The sequence below is a fragment of the Sparus aurata genome, chromosome 23 (assembly GCF_900880675.1).
Source record: "Sparus aurata chromosome 23, fSpaAur1.1, whole genome shotgun sequence".
NCBI lineage: Eukaryota > Metazoa > Chordata > Actinopteri > Spariformes > Sparidae > Sparus > Sparus aurata.
The window spans coordinates 16,538,792-16,554,388 of NC_044209.1; the positions used below are offsets into that span (position 1 = coordinate 16,538,792).

Here is a 15,597-nt window from a genome sequence, read left to right on the forward strand (position 1 = left end):
CTCCTTTAAAACACCCTTGTAAATGTGCCAAAATGTATGAAGCTAAAGGGATAAACTAGCAAGGCAGTTAAGCAAACCTAGAAGATAAGGCCGGGTGATATGGCCTTAAAATAATATTGAGATATTTTCAGGATATATTGCGATAGATATATATCTTAATATCTTGAAATCTCCTTAGAATAATGCATCAAGGCAAAGACTTGACGGCAAAGTCAAATATCACATCATTTTTGACCAAATACCTCAATATTGATGTTATCGTAATACTGTAGGGATGACTACTGGTACTTTCACAAAATATAAACAAAATAAGATCTATGCTAACCAACATTATTGTTGATATAATGACTAATGTAGAGGGTAAAGGCAAGTATTGGAACAAGTACAGAAAATCACATCACTTTGCTGTAATGCGGTCTTAAAACCAGTGATATGCAAAATCAAAGACAATATTTAGTCTCATATCATATAACTATATAATATCAACATATTGCCCAGCGCTATTGGAAAATGGTGGTTATAAGAATGACAGAAAAGGCTTTAAAATGGTGATTTCATTCATTTATTCTTTCCCACATTCAATCATCCTTCCCCCCCAACTTCTGTGACTTCATAACCCCGCAAATACATTTTTCACAGAAATTAAAACTTGTGACAAATGCAGCTAATAAAAACCCCGACATTTCTCCTGTAACATTTTTCACCAATGACGCCTTTTTTTTCCTAAGTGCCACAGATATGTAGAAAACGCGACGATGGGTGTGACGACGTGTGCGTACGAACACAAAGAAGACATGCAGTGATTCCCTCAGACGCTGCACTTCAATAACACATTGTACATTTCCAGTAAATAATGTTTCCCCCTCTCCTCTCACCCTCGCACATCACTTGCTCGCCCCGGCTCAGTTCTGCAGACGTCGCTGCCGTCCTTCTCCCCTGCGAAGGCACTGGGCTCATGTGACGAGGGCTGACCGCGACGACAGGCCGTGTCACTTTCTGGCATCGTCACGCCAATCTGCAGAATCACTTCTCTTTTTCCTCCACATTGCCGGACAGATTGTTTTGGTTTTTTTTCTTTAGGAGGGCTGAAACACGGCAGTGCTCGAAATCAAAAGTCCGAACGCAGGCATTGAAGATTCAGTGGATTTCGATGTGAACCTGAAAAGACATGAGGAGGCTGTCAGGACAGGTACAATGAATGGATAGGACAGATATCAGCAATGACGAGCATATAAATAACAGGTCACTGATCTGCATGTTCAAATCATCAGCGTTACTGTCAAGGAATTAGGTGCTGGGTTCATTGTGTGATGCTGTTGAACTGTAAATGCATTTAAAGTTGAAACAGTTAAGTCAGTTAGTGACTTAGTTGATGATAAACATGAAATTGGCCACAAATGGACATCAATTGATAATATTTACTTCTGAAATGGCAACAGACATTTTAATGTCTGTTCTTTACATTCAGCTGAAACTACATTGTTTACAATTTAACTTCCACAGCGTTCAGGTTTTAGTCTCCAGCTGTTAGTTAACTACTTCCAGTGTTAACAGAGGTCAAACATTAGTTTGTGTATAAGTAATTGTCTATTTAACTGTTCACATACCAGTTAGTCATAAAAACGACCAACTGAATACCCCTCAGGAGGATTAAACTGGTGTCTTCTAAGATGTGAAAAAACGCAAACGCCAGTTTTTGGTTTGTTTGTAGGCTACTGAAGAAACATGCCTCTGTATAAAATTCTGATACTACGGTAACAGAAACATAAACAATCCTTAGTTTTAGCTGAATATCAGTTTTTAAAATTCCTTTTCTGACAATATCATATTGCACGTGTGCCCCTAAAACATACACACTAAGGTCCGGTGTGTGGGGTTTAGGGGCACACATGTCATATAATAACATAAACAGCAACACAAACTGCAGCCAGCTAGCTGATCATTCAGTTCGATCATCAGTTCTGTTTTGGGTATCATTACTTTTTAGCTCGGTGTATAACAAACTGGCATTGCTCCAAAATGGTGTTAAATCTCATTTATCTCAGGAGGACAAATTTTTAAAATGTACCTGACCTCAGACAGCATCATGTTTATATGTAGCTCAACACAAAGGGCCGTTTCCCATCAGCTGATGTCTTATTTACATTAACGTTAGCCAGCCGTTAACTGGCAGTTTAACGGCTGGCTGCCTTGTTGTACTTAATAATTAACGCATCATTACCTGTAATCTGACGTTGAACATCATCGAAGCCACGAGGTAGATGTAGGGGAATCTGATTCGCAAGCGCCATGCGAGATCAAAAAATATCAACAAAGTCCTCGTCAAGCCTTTTGAGAACACTCCGTAAGTCCGACCAGCGGAGCCCGAAAAACGGAGCACTAAATACGACAGACCCGCCATACAGGCGAAGTGTGCCCGGCTGTGACTACGGTGATTGAGAGCGGACGAGTGCGGTGACTCCTGCTGTGTGACAGTTCATATTTTCTATCGCTGACTGAAGCCGAGCTCCATTTTTAAATCGTCTGCTTGTGTTGGCAGAGCTGCTCCACCCCGACAGCTTCTCTACCGAGTCCTGTTATGGTCAATGAAGGGAGGACTCATAAAGCTGTGACACACCCGGAAGTGGAACTGGTAGAGGACACTTTTTGCTCTGATTTCTGACTCTCAGGCAGATACAAAATTAATATAAAAAAATATATATTTATATAAAAATACACTGTACACATATGATGTAAGCATAATATATTAGATTAAATGTATTAAGTAGTTCCCCAAAAAGTTCATTATGAGCTTTCACAGCCGTCTTTTATGCTGATATTGAAATGTTCATAATAACTGTGCCCATAACACTTCAGTAAGTTAATTAATTTGATGCGTGTAGAATTTCTTCATTAGAGGTGCACTATGTAGTTAGGAGGAAGTGTTAAATTAATTGACTGATTTTTCATGCCAAACAAACTGAATGAACAAACTTTCTTTGTTTTCATAGCTGACTAAACTGAATAAACAAACTGATCTTATAGGACAACACAATTTGCATTCTTCTCATAGAATATTCACGGCTCATCCAGAATATTGTTGTTTATATAAAATGAAAGATCAATGTCACATTAACTGTCCAGTCTTAACCTCTCCAACACATTTCTAGAGGAAGTAGAGCAAAATTCATAAAGAAGAAGCTGTATATTTTCAATTAAATTCTCTGTAGAGATGATGCAGGAGTTTAGAACATGTTGTATAAAATCTCTGATATTTTCACAGTATTTAAAAAATGTTCCTTATTAATATGAACCCAGCCATTATCCTAAAATTATACAACTTTGCATACAACAAATTTATAATCTAAAATAAAACAAATGCGAATTTTCGCAGTTCCCACTTGGCGGCAGACAAATTGGTATTTCTTACAATTACAACTAGAAAATGCTAATGGAAGTTTGTGACATGGCGCTTATGTTATTCTGGTCTGCATCCCATTTGGTGGATGAAGAAAAGATGATGCTTTTTCATTATGTATTCATTTTCATTTTATGGCACTGAGATTGAAATTGTTATAGCTGAGTGAAGAGCCTGTGAGACAGCGCTCAGGTAGAAATCACTGTACAAACATCCATTTCCTCAATCAGTGTATCACTCTAAATCGTCCGTCTTGCTCGGTACATTTCTTTGAATTAATTTAAGGTGTAAATTAAATTAAATTAATCTTAAATGAACAAATACTTCCCGACACACTTCGTCTGGTTACATAGTTTGAATTGAGAAAAATCCCGCCGGATCGCCAGCTGTTTGTTTCAGCCGTCTGAAAGTTTGTGTGGGCGTATCGACCCAGCGCACCGGATGCACCATCTGGTGGTGGCGGTGGCTAACTTCATTTTTTTTTTCCTCAGGGGTGGTGGCCGCTGTTTTGCTTCATAGCTTCTAGATCAGCCCACGAAAGCATGGGAATGTTGCGAGGGAATCTCTGAGTAAACTTGTGTTAAAGTGCTAGATAAGTTCCTGTAAGTTCCCCCACACGTTGTTCCACACCCCGGGAGCTCCGCTGCACCATCGAAGGCCGGCAGAGAAAACGCTGTTGGGACATTTCACCGGCGAGCAAAGCGGGACAAAGGAAAAGAGACTTGTGAGCTAACGTTAGCTGACTCCCGGGCTAACTTAGCATTCCTCTAGTTGCGGCGCAATGCAGGCCATAAAGTGTGTCGTTGTCGGAGACGGGTGAGTTTGTTAACCGAGCTGACTATTTAAGTTTCTGTTTCCCACTGAACGGTGAAACTCAAGTAGCCGAGTTAGCTTAAAACTCAGCCGCCGCCACATTAGCTAACATTAAAGCTGTTTGCTAGTTTGTTTCCTCCTTACGGGTAAAGTTAGCAACCGAGCTTTAACTTTAACTACCTGTTTACCGGTGTGTTGTTTAAAGTTCACTTCATTTTTTTTTTTTTTTTTTTTTTGTGCTGATAGGAGTCACTCACCATTAATCATGTATCATATTAGTCATACAGCAAACTATTACAAAACAGCTAGTATGCAAGGCTAATCTTTGACCTGACGCTACATTATCCCGGTTACAGTGTTTTCCTCAGACATCACCGGGGCAGCTCTCCAGTTCCTCTTCGCCGCAGTTTCAAACTCCATTTAGGAAACATCGCTTCATAAATTGAGTAATTTGAAGAGTTGAGCGCTCAGTTTGTGTTTGTGTTTGTCGTTTCGTGGGTGTTGACCTGACTTGCTGTGTAATGCGCTGTTATGTGACACATGCGGCGTGTTTTCTGTGAAGGTTTTGTCTTCAGCAGCTACAGACTGGTCAGCCCTCACTGACTTTCATGTGTGTCACAATATGTAGCTATGGGAGGAAAACGCACTCCTAACCTTCTTGTTCAGGGTGTGGTGGATACCGCAGCAGCGCAGTCATCCATGGGCCTGTGGCTGTGTTTAATTTATTATTTTCGATTTGGAAGAGGGGGACCTTGCAGCAGGCAGGGAATCATAATGAAGAGCACACGATTTAAGTTCAATATATAACAAATAGGTCTGCCCTGGTGGGCTTGTCTGCACTAAAATACAACATTTAAGTGTGTTCCCCCAAAGTAAAGGATGATCAGGGTGCATTTAAGCATCTGTTTTCATCCTGGAGGCCTGAGTAGAGCTGAGTTGATTTGATTCAGTTAGCAGATTGACAGAAATCCAGAGATTTTATTAAAGGTAACAATCATTTCGGTTCCGGCCTTTTAAAAATGGATATTGTGTTCTTTCCTTATGTTATTATGATAACAAGCTGATTATATTTTTGTAGGGCTGCACAATTAATTGATACTAAAACTCAAAGTCATATATCCATACCTAGAATTGTTAAAAATGTTTTTCTTAAATGTTAAATATGTGACAAATCAGTCATAATGAAGTGTTGTATTGCTACAGAGATGCTCTGCTCTATACAGCTTGTTCTCCTGGTGTAAGAAAACATAGACAACCCCGAATAAATGTAAAGTCATCGTGTTTTTAATAGTGTCGTCATTGAAAATGAAAATTGTGACGTATAACTGATTCCCATGAATTCCCAAATCATGTTAGCTGTCAAAATAATCGCAAAATTATCATTTCTTTTTATAACTATTCTATGCAACACTCTACCTTGGTTTTGGACCATAGTTCGGTCCGAAAGAGGACTATGAATATCTCTCATTAGGGCAATTTTTCACTATTTTCTGACATTTTGTTGACCAGATACATAACTTGGAGCCGCAACCATAATTTAATTAGTTGTCAACTATTCACCAACTATTTGGATAATCGATAACTTATTATTTTCCAGCTTCTTCAATGGTTTTCTTACTCCTTTTATGACTGTAAACCGAATATATTTGGGCTGTGGATAGGGATGTTAATGAATTGTCATTCATCGATTGATTGCTGCAGAGAATGTAACTGATTAGAAATGTAGTAATCCACAATGGAGACAAAACTGATACAAAAATTGTACAAACTGATATTTGTAGAATTGAGTAGCACAGTTAGTTTTGGATTTTGTTGGATTAATTTGTTGGAGATGAATAACCATTGATATTTTGTGCCAATTAGTTTAGTATCATTCAAGAAACTTTACTTAAGCTGTTCTTTCAACTCATAACCCCTCAGCTAACACAGTTTTCTAATGGAAAAACGTTGAATGTTTGTCATGTATGAGACCTGTTAATGATTAACTAATGGCTGATTGTTAAGGCAGCTGACAGCAACTAAACAAAATTGCTTAAAAGTTGTGTCCTTATTTGAGGACAAAACAAAACATTTGAGGATGTCATCTTGGTCTTTGGGAAACACCGGCCATCATTTTTCACCTTTTTCGGAAACTTTACAGACTGAACAGCAAAGCAAATAATCAAGAAAATAATCAACAGATTAATTGACAATGAAAGTAATCATTAGTTGCACCCCTACGGAAGTGCTACAAGCGCAGTCGTACAAAGGAGGAAGTCATTTCAAATAATTCCCAGAAGGGGAATTGATGACTGAACTATCATCATGTTTAAATCACAAACACAAAGTCATTTTTTGTTTCCTTCTTCCTTCCAGAGCTGTGGGTAAGACCTGCCTGCTAATCAGTTATACCACCAATGCCTTTCCTGGAGAGTACATCCCCACAGTGTGAGTATGAGAGACTGCAGCCTGTTTATGTTTATTTATTTATGCAAGACTAGAAATCTATCAACACTGGCCACCCATCATTAGTCTCCACCCTTTTTCCCTGTACAGTCACTGCATAATTAGGGTGGCATCTTGTCCATCCGTTGTTTTTTTTTAGATGAAAATGCAATATGTTGTGGAACAGGTTACAATCTCTGCTGTAAACTGCAGCCAAATATTTTTATTTTTTAAAGTTTCCTGGACTGTGACAATGGAGGAAGTTTAAAGTAAAAACCCCATCTAATTGTAGTGCAGCCATGTAAGCTGTGTTGATTTATATCACCAGCATGGTGGCCTGGCGTGGCTCAGTAGGCAGATAAACCAGATTTGGGTTGAGAAGAGCCAGATTGAATAAGCGATGAGTCATTCTCCAGAGCGCTGAAGAGGTAAAACAGATCAATGAAGAACTTGTTTTCCATTTTAAGACTTTAGTTTCATTTTTCTTCCCGTCACATTTTATTTCAGTATTAATATTTTATTAGTTTATCTATCCTGATAGGTTTAGCTCATTTTCCACATCGTCTCCTCCTTCAGGTTCGACAACTACTCCGCCAATGTAATGGTGGATGGGAAACCGGTGAACCTTGGCCTTTGGGATACAGCGGGACAAGAAGACTACGACAGACTCCGCCCACTTTCATACCCACAGACGGTATGATAATAAAAAAAGACAATGCTGTGTTTTACTTCACCCATTGTGATCTTTTTGATGTCAATGGTGCCCTTTCATAATCCATTTGGGAAGTTTGGCTACCAAGAGTGAATAAGGAAGTTAGAGGGAAAGAAAAACACCACACCTTTGTACAACAAGAGTTTCTGCTGTTGTCAACAGGAAGCTATAGTTACGGGCTCTGATTGCATTGTTTTCTTTTTTCTCACCAGGATGTGTTTCTCATCTGCTTTTCGCTTGTGAGTCCTGCCTCGTTCGAAAACGTCCGTGCCAAGGTGAGTAGAGACTGTAAAGTCGTCTGTGGATCAGTTTTATGACGGAGCATGATGGTTTTTCTCCAGGGATGACTTGGATATGTTGACATTTATTTTCACCTGGACATTTAATTACTGGTTTCAAACCTAAATGCAGTTATTATCACCTTAACTTTTATGATCTAATTGTCAAAACTGAGTATTTATCCACGTCAAAGCAGAAGTTTGCTTTTGTTTAAAAAGTAGTAGTATTGGGTTTTTTTAGTTATTTATTTTATTATTATTTGATTTGCTTGTCTGGAGGGATGCAATGAAACACATTTACTGTGGTTTGGAGAATCTGCGGTTAAAACCTATTTAGCAGATTTTCCGGCTAACATTAACTTGGTTAATGAGTCCTATTTAACAAAGTGATTCCAGTTGAAAAATATATATTTTTACCACTGTAGCTGGTGATTGTATCATGCATTGAATGTTGTGGGACAACCCTGTTTTAACTCGCGCCGCACAGGTTTCCTGCTGTGCTTTACAAACGTACTGGAATGGGTTATCTATATAAATATCATTTTCAAAAAGCCTCGTTCAGAATGGTGAAAACATCACAAACACGACTCTGCTGCACACACCTCTGTCAGAGTGGAAAGCACTTCTTGCAATGTTTTAATGCAGGACCGCTTCCGGTCTGGGTCCCTGCTTACTTACCCCTGCAGCTCAAGGCAACATGAGGCAACTTTGTGGGGATGAAATCTTTATCGACTCAATGAGATGATGATTGCAGATGAGGAATATGCCAGCCGAGCATTATCTGCACCCTGTCCATTAGTTCACAATAAATTATAAATGCGACATTTCGGTTTGATTGAGCAGATCGAAACGCAGCAAGATTATCAGTGTGGGAAAGGGCACGATTGGCATTGATTTTAAGGTGAATCTGCAGTATTCCTGTGTGGTTATCGGCTTCGGCTCTGACAGCAGTGATGGTAACGTGGCACACGTGACCCTTTTTCTGGTGCAATGCTATGATGTGCGTTGAATAGGGCTGGGTATTGTCAAGAACCTCACGATTCGATTCGATTTAGATTCTTTAGGTCGCAATTAGATTCAATATCGATTCGATTCAATATTGACTTAAATGCTTTGATATCGATTCAGTAATAAGTAGTAATAAACAAATAATTCTTTGGAGTACCTGTTGATAATTTTTTTATTTAAAAAAGTCATCTTAAATTATAAATCTTTCCTCTAGGAAGTTCTCGTTCGAATTGAAATGTAAGCAAAGGTACTCAATGTGTTTAGGTATAAAATAGAGCAACCATAGTTAAGCTGAGAAAGTGCCATTGTTTCTGGGACTGCATGGTACACTTTTGTCTGACATAAACATAGACATGACCGCCGTCCCTCCGCCCTCCGGCTAGACGCGAGGGGGTAAAACGTTGACACTGACCCCCCTCTCTCTCCCTGGAGGAGAGTGCTACTTGCGGGCGCACGGTGCAGCGGCCAGGGTGAGTCCGGCTGCGCTGGGAGTTTACTGTCTCCGAAAGAGCGGTGCGTCAGACATCGGCTACCCGCCTCCGCAGCTCCGACGGTGTTTCCGCGGCGCATCACCCTCCGATCCTCGAGCGAGGTCACGGGCGAGACGCTTCCAGCTGCTTGAGGCAGGGACCGAGAGGTCCGGCGAGGGACAGCAGGTGGTCGCTTGCCCGAATCGATTCAGAGGATTTCATGAATCGATATTGAATTGGGAAAAAATATATTGCAATGCACTGATGAATCGATATTTTTACCCACCCCTAGCGTTGAAGTTAAGGACGTTGGCAAAAAATAGTTTTCCATTCTTCTCCTTTTAAAGCAACGCTTGAATAGGTTCAGTTAGCACTGAGTTTGAAAGATGTGACTGAGGTAAAACGATAGAGAAAGCAAAGGCAAACGCATCGCAACTGAAAATGCAAATAGACAAAATGAAAGCAGATTTAGAAAACATCAGTGCATTTGCAGCATTTTGGAAAAACACTGCAAATGCATCAACAGTCAAACTAAATACAGACCCACTGCAATACAGATAAAAACATTCAAAGCATCACCAGAACACAGAAGTGCTGATCATTTGTTGCTAGAGTTTGTGACTGATGACGTTATTGAAGTCTAGTCAGTGCTAGTCAGTGTGTCATTGTTTATGACCAAGCTGGGAACTGACACCTCTACAAATTCTGTTGATTTCACTGTATTGCTATTCTGTAGTGTGTTGTTTTGTGATATTTGTAGCGTGTTTATATATTTGGTTGTTTTCTGTGTATTTGTAGCACATTTCCTAAATGCTGTGTATGTGTTGTCATATTAGCCACCGTGCGATTGTGATGTGTGACAAAAGAAAACAGAAAGGCAAACACTTACACGGAATAGTTCTTGCAAGTATACCCGTGCTTAAAATCTGTGTACAAGTGCTAGTTTTGGTGTGAAATTGGGATAGACATGCTTGAAGAGTAAAACTCCTAACTTCTCAGTGTTGTGGTCTTTGTGCAGTGGTATCCAGAGGTGAGACACCATTGTCCCAACACTCCTATCATCCTGGTGGGTACCAAGCTGGATCTTAGAGATGACAAGGACACTATGGAGAAGCTGAAGGAGAAGAAACTCTCTCCAATTACATATCCCCAAGGACTGGCAATGGCCAAAGAGATTGGTAACAACACTTGTCAACTTGAGTTTTTATCCAGCATTACTCCCTTCTTGTGTGCAATATATTTAAAGAAGACACATTTTTGTTTCCTCAGGTTCCGTCAAGTACCTGGAGTGCTCAGCCCTGACTCAGCGTGGCCTTAAAACTGTGTTCGACGAGGCCATCCGGGCCGTCCTCTGCCCTCCACCTGTCAAGAAGAAGGGGAAGAAGTGCTCTCTCCTCTAAGACTTCCTCCACTGGAACGGTTACAGGAGAACATGACCGCTAGTGGTGAGGGTGGCTAACAATCACAGGAGAAACACACCAGTATACACACAAATACAATGTACTTCAGATTCTTTCCTTCCATATGTGTAGCTACAGCAGTTCTACCAACTGTTTCCATGACAATTTTGACATAGGGGTTAGATTTAGGTGAAGTGGGTTAGATCATAGACCCTAGTTCTTACCCAACAACATATACTGTATAGACAAGCGAAATGAAATTCTCGAGGCCTTCTAAAACAGATTGGATGTCTTGTAAAAAATGGACCATGGACTGTATTCCTTTTGTTCTTCCACTGCTTGTCCACCTTTTTTTGTTTACAGTCTTGATTGTTTTGAGTGGAAGAAATATTGCCAAATGCGTTCTGCAGATGTGCCGTACTTTAGCAGAAAAGAGCGTTTGTTCTATTGTCTCAAACCTTTAAACCTTCGATGTACAGCTGACAATTTGCTGTTGTGTGCCGCTGTTTGTTCAGCTCCATGACCAATGGCATTTTATCAGTTCTGAGTTGCATTTTTTTGGTCATGTGTCACCGCACTGTCAACGAGGAACTTGAAGTAACCATCTGTGAAGTTCTTTTTTGCCTCAAAATAGATAGTTGTTTTCAGTCAGAGCACACGGATTGAATGACGCCTGAGACATACTGACAATACAGACTGGGAACAGATCTTCCGACACCAACAGTGCTATTACACCCATAGAAATCAAAATGATCCAGTATTTTATGTGTTTGGCTCCAATTGGACCTGTCATGGTATTTTTCCTTTCTGCAATATTTCCCCTAGAAGTGTCTCAACTGTGTGGCTGCCCAGGGAGTGCGAAGCTGAAAACTTTATTAGATATCGGATTAGAACTGTTTAGGTGTTTTGGTGGCGGGGAACAAGAGCACCTTTAATGCTCTGTGGGCATTTATCAGAAACCTTTTGTGCAGCACATTTTGATTTTAATAGCATCACTACTGGCTAAGCAATGTCACTAAGAGCATTAATGCCTGCTAATTACAGTAACAAAGCTACTGTCGGTTATGGTGTAGTATACAGTGTACTCATCTTTTTGTTATAATCATGTGATTTGACTATTTTGTATCTTTCTTCACAGAAGTTACACTTCACTCACTGTATTGTTAAACTAACACTATGAATATTCTTTTGTTTATTACCTCTACAGTTAACGCTACCTTAATCTCCCTACAATGCCTAGCTTTTTGTAATTAATGCTGATAGCATGTATGTGCAACATATACTGAAAACTAAGATTAGAATCGCTACAGTTATATTTTTTGCCTATTTACGAAATGTATTTGAACTACTAGATCAGGGGTTAAGTACATGTTGCTCATCTGTATTGTATTCAGACATCAAGCTGTGCTTTAATTCAAGCCAATGTTGTGACTCTTTAGTTTTATGGATAAAAGCTATTGTCACTTTTTGAAGAAGCCAATAAATTCAAGTAAAACTGACTCTACTCTGTCTTTTTCTTTCAGTTTTCTCCTAATTCATCACAGAAAGGAAAAAATGCTATTGAGGAGTGATAAAAAATAATTTTCTTGAAAATGTCTTATATTTCAAATGACTTAAAGGTGTATTTGTAAGACAAGTTGATGCTTTCGTCTCATTCCCAATTCATCAAGTTCGGATACTTTTGGATGGTGGCTGAACTGACATACAATCCCAAAGCTTAAGTATTTGATGAGCTGGGAATAAGACCTTAAAATAAACTATGTTACGAATTAGACCTATGATTTTCTGCAATATCGATGCACCAGTACCGGCTGCCCTTTCCCGCTCTCCTGTCCAACAGTGAGTCAGCACACACCGCTGTTGCTCTGAAGCAAATTTAATTAGATGCTGTTGTGCTCAACTTGCAGTACAAAAGCCTTTTATTATTTTTATGTCCTCAATGTTTTGTCAATTTTTCCTCATGGTATCGAATATCAGTATTGTTCCATGTATTGTATCAATTTCGGAAAGTCCAATTTTGTGACACTACAATTGAGTAACATCTACTTTGTTTAAGTGTGAAACAAAGCCAAGACTATACTGGGGAAGAATGGTCATGTGAAGGGTGACTCAGGACGCTCAGATTACATTTAGTGTTGCCAGATTAGAATATCAGTTACATTTACACAGATTGGGCAGAGAGTTCAATAGCCTCTGCATGCAGGAACCAAAATAAAGTGACATAACCAGACAAATTGACCAGTATATTTTTTCTACATACACAATCAGGGGCAGATCTGTTGTATTGGATTGAAAGGGGCTCTGTGGAACTTCTGTGTTTTGCTTGAAGCTGCTTGTTGGTTTATGTTAGGAGACTCTGTTTCACCAGTCAAGGTTATCAGAGGCTTAATAAACAATCCAGCTGTTTAATGACAGTTGGGCAGGTTTGAGTAATTGTCGTCAGTCACAAATACTCACATGAGGGACAAACATTTCAAATACTTTTATTACAAGATAAATCAAAACCTGACAAGGTCATGTCAACATAATTGACAATTCATAAACCCACAAGGTTTTATAATACAGTTGGCACAAAACCTAAATCTTGAAACCATAACTTAATTTCTTCAGTTCTCATACAAACCACAATCTTTGAACATCTTAAGCTTTCATCATATTCAGTCGCTCGCTGTCTTCCAGCAAGCACAGATCAGTCAGTCGTGTTGCTCTGGTTCAGGAATCGACAAATCGCAACATTGTCCCTGAAGTTGTGGGTATGCTGAGAAGAAAGAAAAGTGTTAATCAGTATTCAAGATGAGTTAACATGTCGAGTTGGTCCAGATTAAATGGTGGATCAAAGTTTAAATGTTTTTATTTTTCTTAGGTGACATTTTGAACAGATCTTGGCTGTGTTTTATTTACTGGCTTTTGAAGGTTTTGACAACAACCACAAGCACACAGCCATTTCAACACCTGAGAGTCAGCATCTAGCCTGGTTGTAACAGAAAACCCCTCAATTACTGAACTGAGAGGATCATAAACGCAAGAGCAGCTGCATGAAGTCCCTGACCTTTTCATCTGACAGATGGGCAAACTCTGACCTACAGACAAACATCAAAACATCAACCATTTTCAGAATCTGTACACAACCAAATATTACCTCTCCACCAGCTCTGCACCGACAATGTCATGGACGTGGTATTTCATGTGGAATTTCACGTGCACAGTTGTTCTGCGCTCCTCCAGCTCTGCCTGTAAGACTTCGCTATATTTGGACTTCTTCACCATGCCGAGCACCGCTTTACGACCTGACAGGAAAAGCGGTGAGGTGGTTAAAAACAAACACTCAATTCCCAATTAGCAAGCCGCTGTTTGTTAAAATGAGGGTATAAATTTGCAAGTATTGTTGAGACTTCTTTGCACCCACCTCGTAAAAAGAACTTGGTGAATTTGCCAGAGTTGGGAATGGAAAGCCACCAGCTGCCTGCGTCCCTCACCGTCAGGACCCCTGCCTTAACCAGCTGCCTGCATGGTGAGAAAACACAGCACATTTAAAAGAAAAGCTGCAAAGAGGAAAAACATAAAGTTAAACTGAGTTAAATGTACAGCACCTATATTTGTTTTTTACCATTTTTAGTGAAATTACACCATGATGGTTTAGATAAAACGCTGGCTTTCATGGCTGAACTACCACTAAAATGCAAAATACAGCATTTTAGTTTCATGCAAGCAATCTTATTTAAAGCCAATTATGACATCTTTTAAACAATGATTCATCCTAGTGGGAAACTCTGGTGTTTTAACTTAATTGTTTCACAACGCAAAGGTAAAAAAAGAAAAACAGTCCCTCGTACGTTATCTCAGAGTCTGTGAAGAGGAACTCCCTGAGCATCTGGTCTTTGCTGAAGCTCAGATCTGTGGAGGATGACAACACTTTCTCCAAGAACCTCTCCACCGTGGCTCGAGTCGCTCTGCCCTCCTCGGCTGCCAGCACTTTGGCCTTGTAATCTGAAGCAAAAATCAGCCCGAACGCTTCTGCATCAAACCCGAGCTGGAACATCAGCACTTCTCCTCGCTCACGCAGCTTATTCTGTGGAAAAACAAGGAGGGACGTGGGTTGTATCTTTGCATTTTAGACCAATAACTATAATCTTTCAGACACTCAAGAGCCATCCTACCAGCTCCTTGTCCACCAACGTCTTGTCATGGTGTATGCTGTAGAGTTGGTGCTTAAGAACAATTTGGGGTAAGGCATCATTGAAGAGCTTCCTGGGGAACAGTGTCATGAGGTACTCCAGGGTGAATTTGATGTCAGTTGGTCCTTAAAGGTGAAGAAATAGATGAGATAAACATCCTTATACAAGATTTCTCAAAGTTGTTATTAGCATCCACACCTACCATCTCCATTACTGACTGCTCCAAACTTCTCTGTGCCAATTCTTATTCTTTTCTTCACCTTGAAAGTGTCGGAAATCAGAGCCCGTTTCCTGTTCATACCTGGAGGAGAAATAATGGAGAGAATTCATGACTTGCAGAGTTGACCTGTTCACGGGCTGCTGCTGTTCTACACAAACTCCAGTGTCTACACAATGAATCGGGACAAACAAGTGGTCAAATGTAGGCTCTATTATACCACTGGCAGGAACACAGCTAACATTTTCAAGTTAAGGATTTTAACCCAAATTATAGCTCTGAGATAAAATAAACATACCCTGTCACATCAACCACCCGTTCAATCGTGGTGTTGTCTTTCTCGGTCGCTAAGCTAATGCTGCTAATGCTACTTTGTGTGCACTCCGAACATACAAATAACAAATATTTGACTAGTCAGGCTACTTCAACACTTACCTGATAGCTAGTTGTAGCAATACTATTGGTTTTCACATCACTTGGGTCCCGCTGAACAGCACACAGCGTTCACAGCTTCACCCAACCACTCAAAAAATCTTTAACCGGTTCTGGGCAGGAAGTGTCCGACGGTTCCTCTCGATTTATCGCTAAGACCCGCCCTCCTCTAGCTGTTATTGGCTAGCACTCGTTGGCTTATTCCTCTTCTACGTTTGATTGGATAACGCTGATATTTCCCCCAAGCTCTAAAGCAATCACACTCCTCATA

The 15,597-nt window shown here is 40.0% G+C and overlaps 3 protein-coding genes across 4 annotated transcripts; 1 reads left to right on the top strand and 2 right to left on the bottom strand.

The window, feature by feature from the left end:
- Positions 1 to 539: 539 nt before the first annotated feature.
- Positions 540 to 2,612, bottom strand: smim10l3 (small integral membrane protein 10 like 3). Of its 2 annotated transcripts, none has more exons than XR_003982585.1 (2): positions 2,074 to 2,198; positions 540 to 1,158 (listed from the first exon to the last, which is right to left on the bottom strand). XR_003982585.1 is itself a non-coding variant. In XM_030406598.1 (2 exons), the coding sequence occupies exons 1-2, from the start codon at positions 2,399 to 2,401 to the stop codon at positions 1,138 to 1,140; spliced, it is 201 nt and encodes a 66-aa protein (XP_030262458.1). In that variant the 5' UTR covers positions 2,402 to 2,612; the 3' UTR covers positions 540 to 1,137. The 2 variants fall into 2 exon arrangements, 1 of the variants encoding a protein (XP_030262458.1); XM_030406598.1 differs by lacking the exon at positions 2,074 to 2,198 and adding an exon at positions 2,222 to 2,612.
- A 1,243-nt stretch (positions 2,613 to 3,855) lies between these two features.
- On the top strand, positions 3,856 to 12,001 carry rac1b (Rac family small GTPase 1b). The gene is made up of 6 exons (XM_030406474.1): positions 3,856 to 4,213; positions 6,566 to 6,637; positions 7,211 to 7,328; positions 7,559 to 7,621; positions 10,121 to 10,280; positions 10,372 to 12,001. The coding sequence occupies exons 1-6, from the start codon at positions 4,179 to 4,181 to the stop codon at positions 10,500 to 10,502; spliced, it is 579 nt and encodes a 192-aa protein (XP_030262334.1). The 5' UTR covers positions 3,856 to 4,178; the 3' UTR covers positions 10,503 to 12,001.
- A 968-nt stretch (positions 12,002 to 12,969) lies between these two features.
- On the bottom strand, positions 12,970 to 15,484 carry LOC115574849 (serine/threonine-protein kinase 19). The gene is made up of 7 exons (XM_030406473.1): positions 15,330 to 15,484; positions 14,880 to 14,978; positions 14,660 to 14,802; positions 14,336 to 14,571; positions 13,909 to 14,006; positions 13,642 to 13,789; positions 12,970 to 13,260 (listed from the first exon to the last, which is right to left on the bottom strand). Exons 2-7 carry the CDS (start codon positions 14,974 to 14,976, stop codon positions 13,215 to 13,217), a joined length of 768 nt encoding a protein of 255 aa, XP_030262333.1. The 5' UTR covers positions 14,977 to 14,978; positions 15,330 to 15,484; the 3' UTR covers positions 12,970 to 13,214.
- Positions 15,485 to 15,597: the final 113 nt, after the last annotated feature.

Coding starts and splice junctions, on each gene's coding strand:
- smim10l3 (XM_030406598.1), bottom strand. CDS start 2,401: ATGGCGGGTCTGTCGTATTTAGTGCTCCGTTTTTCGGGCTCCGCTGGT. Junction 1,159..2,221: donor TGTTCAACGTCAGATTACAG/GTAATGATGCGT, acceptor ATGTCTTTTCAG/GTTCACATCGAAATCCACTG.
- rac1b (XM_030406474.1), top strand. CDS start 4,179: ATGCAGGCCATAAAGTGTGTCGTTGTCGGAGACGG. Junction 4,214..6,565: donor TGTGTCGTTGTCGGAGACGG/GTGAGTTTGTTA, acceptor TCTTCCTTCCAG/AGCTGTGGGTAAGACCTGCC. Junction 7,622..10,120: donor TCGAAAACGTCCGTGCCAAG/GTGAGTAGAGAC, acceptor GTCTTTGTGCAG/TGGTATCCAGAGGTGAGACA.
- LOC115574849 (XM_030406473.1), bottom strand. CDS start 14,976: ATGAACAGGAAACGGGCTCTGATTTCCGACACTTTCAAGGTGAAGAAA. Junction 14,803..14,879: donor AGCAGTCAGTAATGGAGATG/GTAGGTGTGGAT, acceptor TTCACCTTTAAG/GACCAACTGACATCAAATTC. Junction 13,261..13,641: donor GGTGCAGAGCTGGTGGAGAG/GTAATATTTGGT, acceptor CTTTCTTCTCAG/CATACCCACAACTTCAGGGA.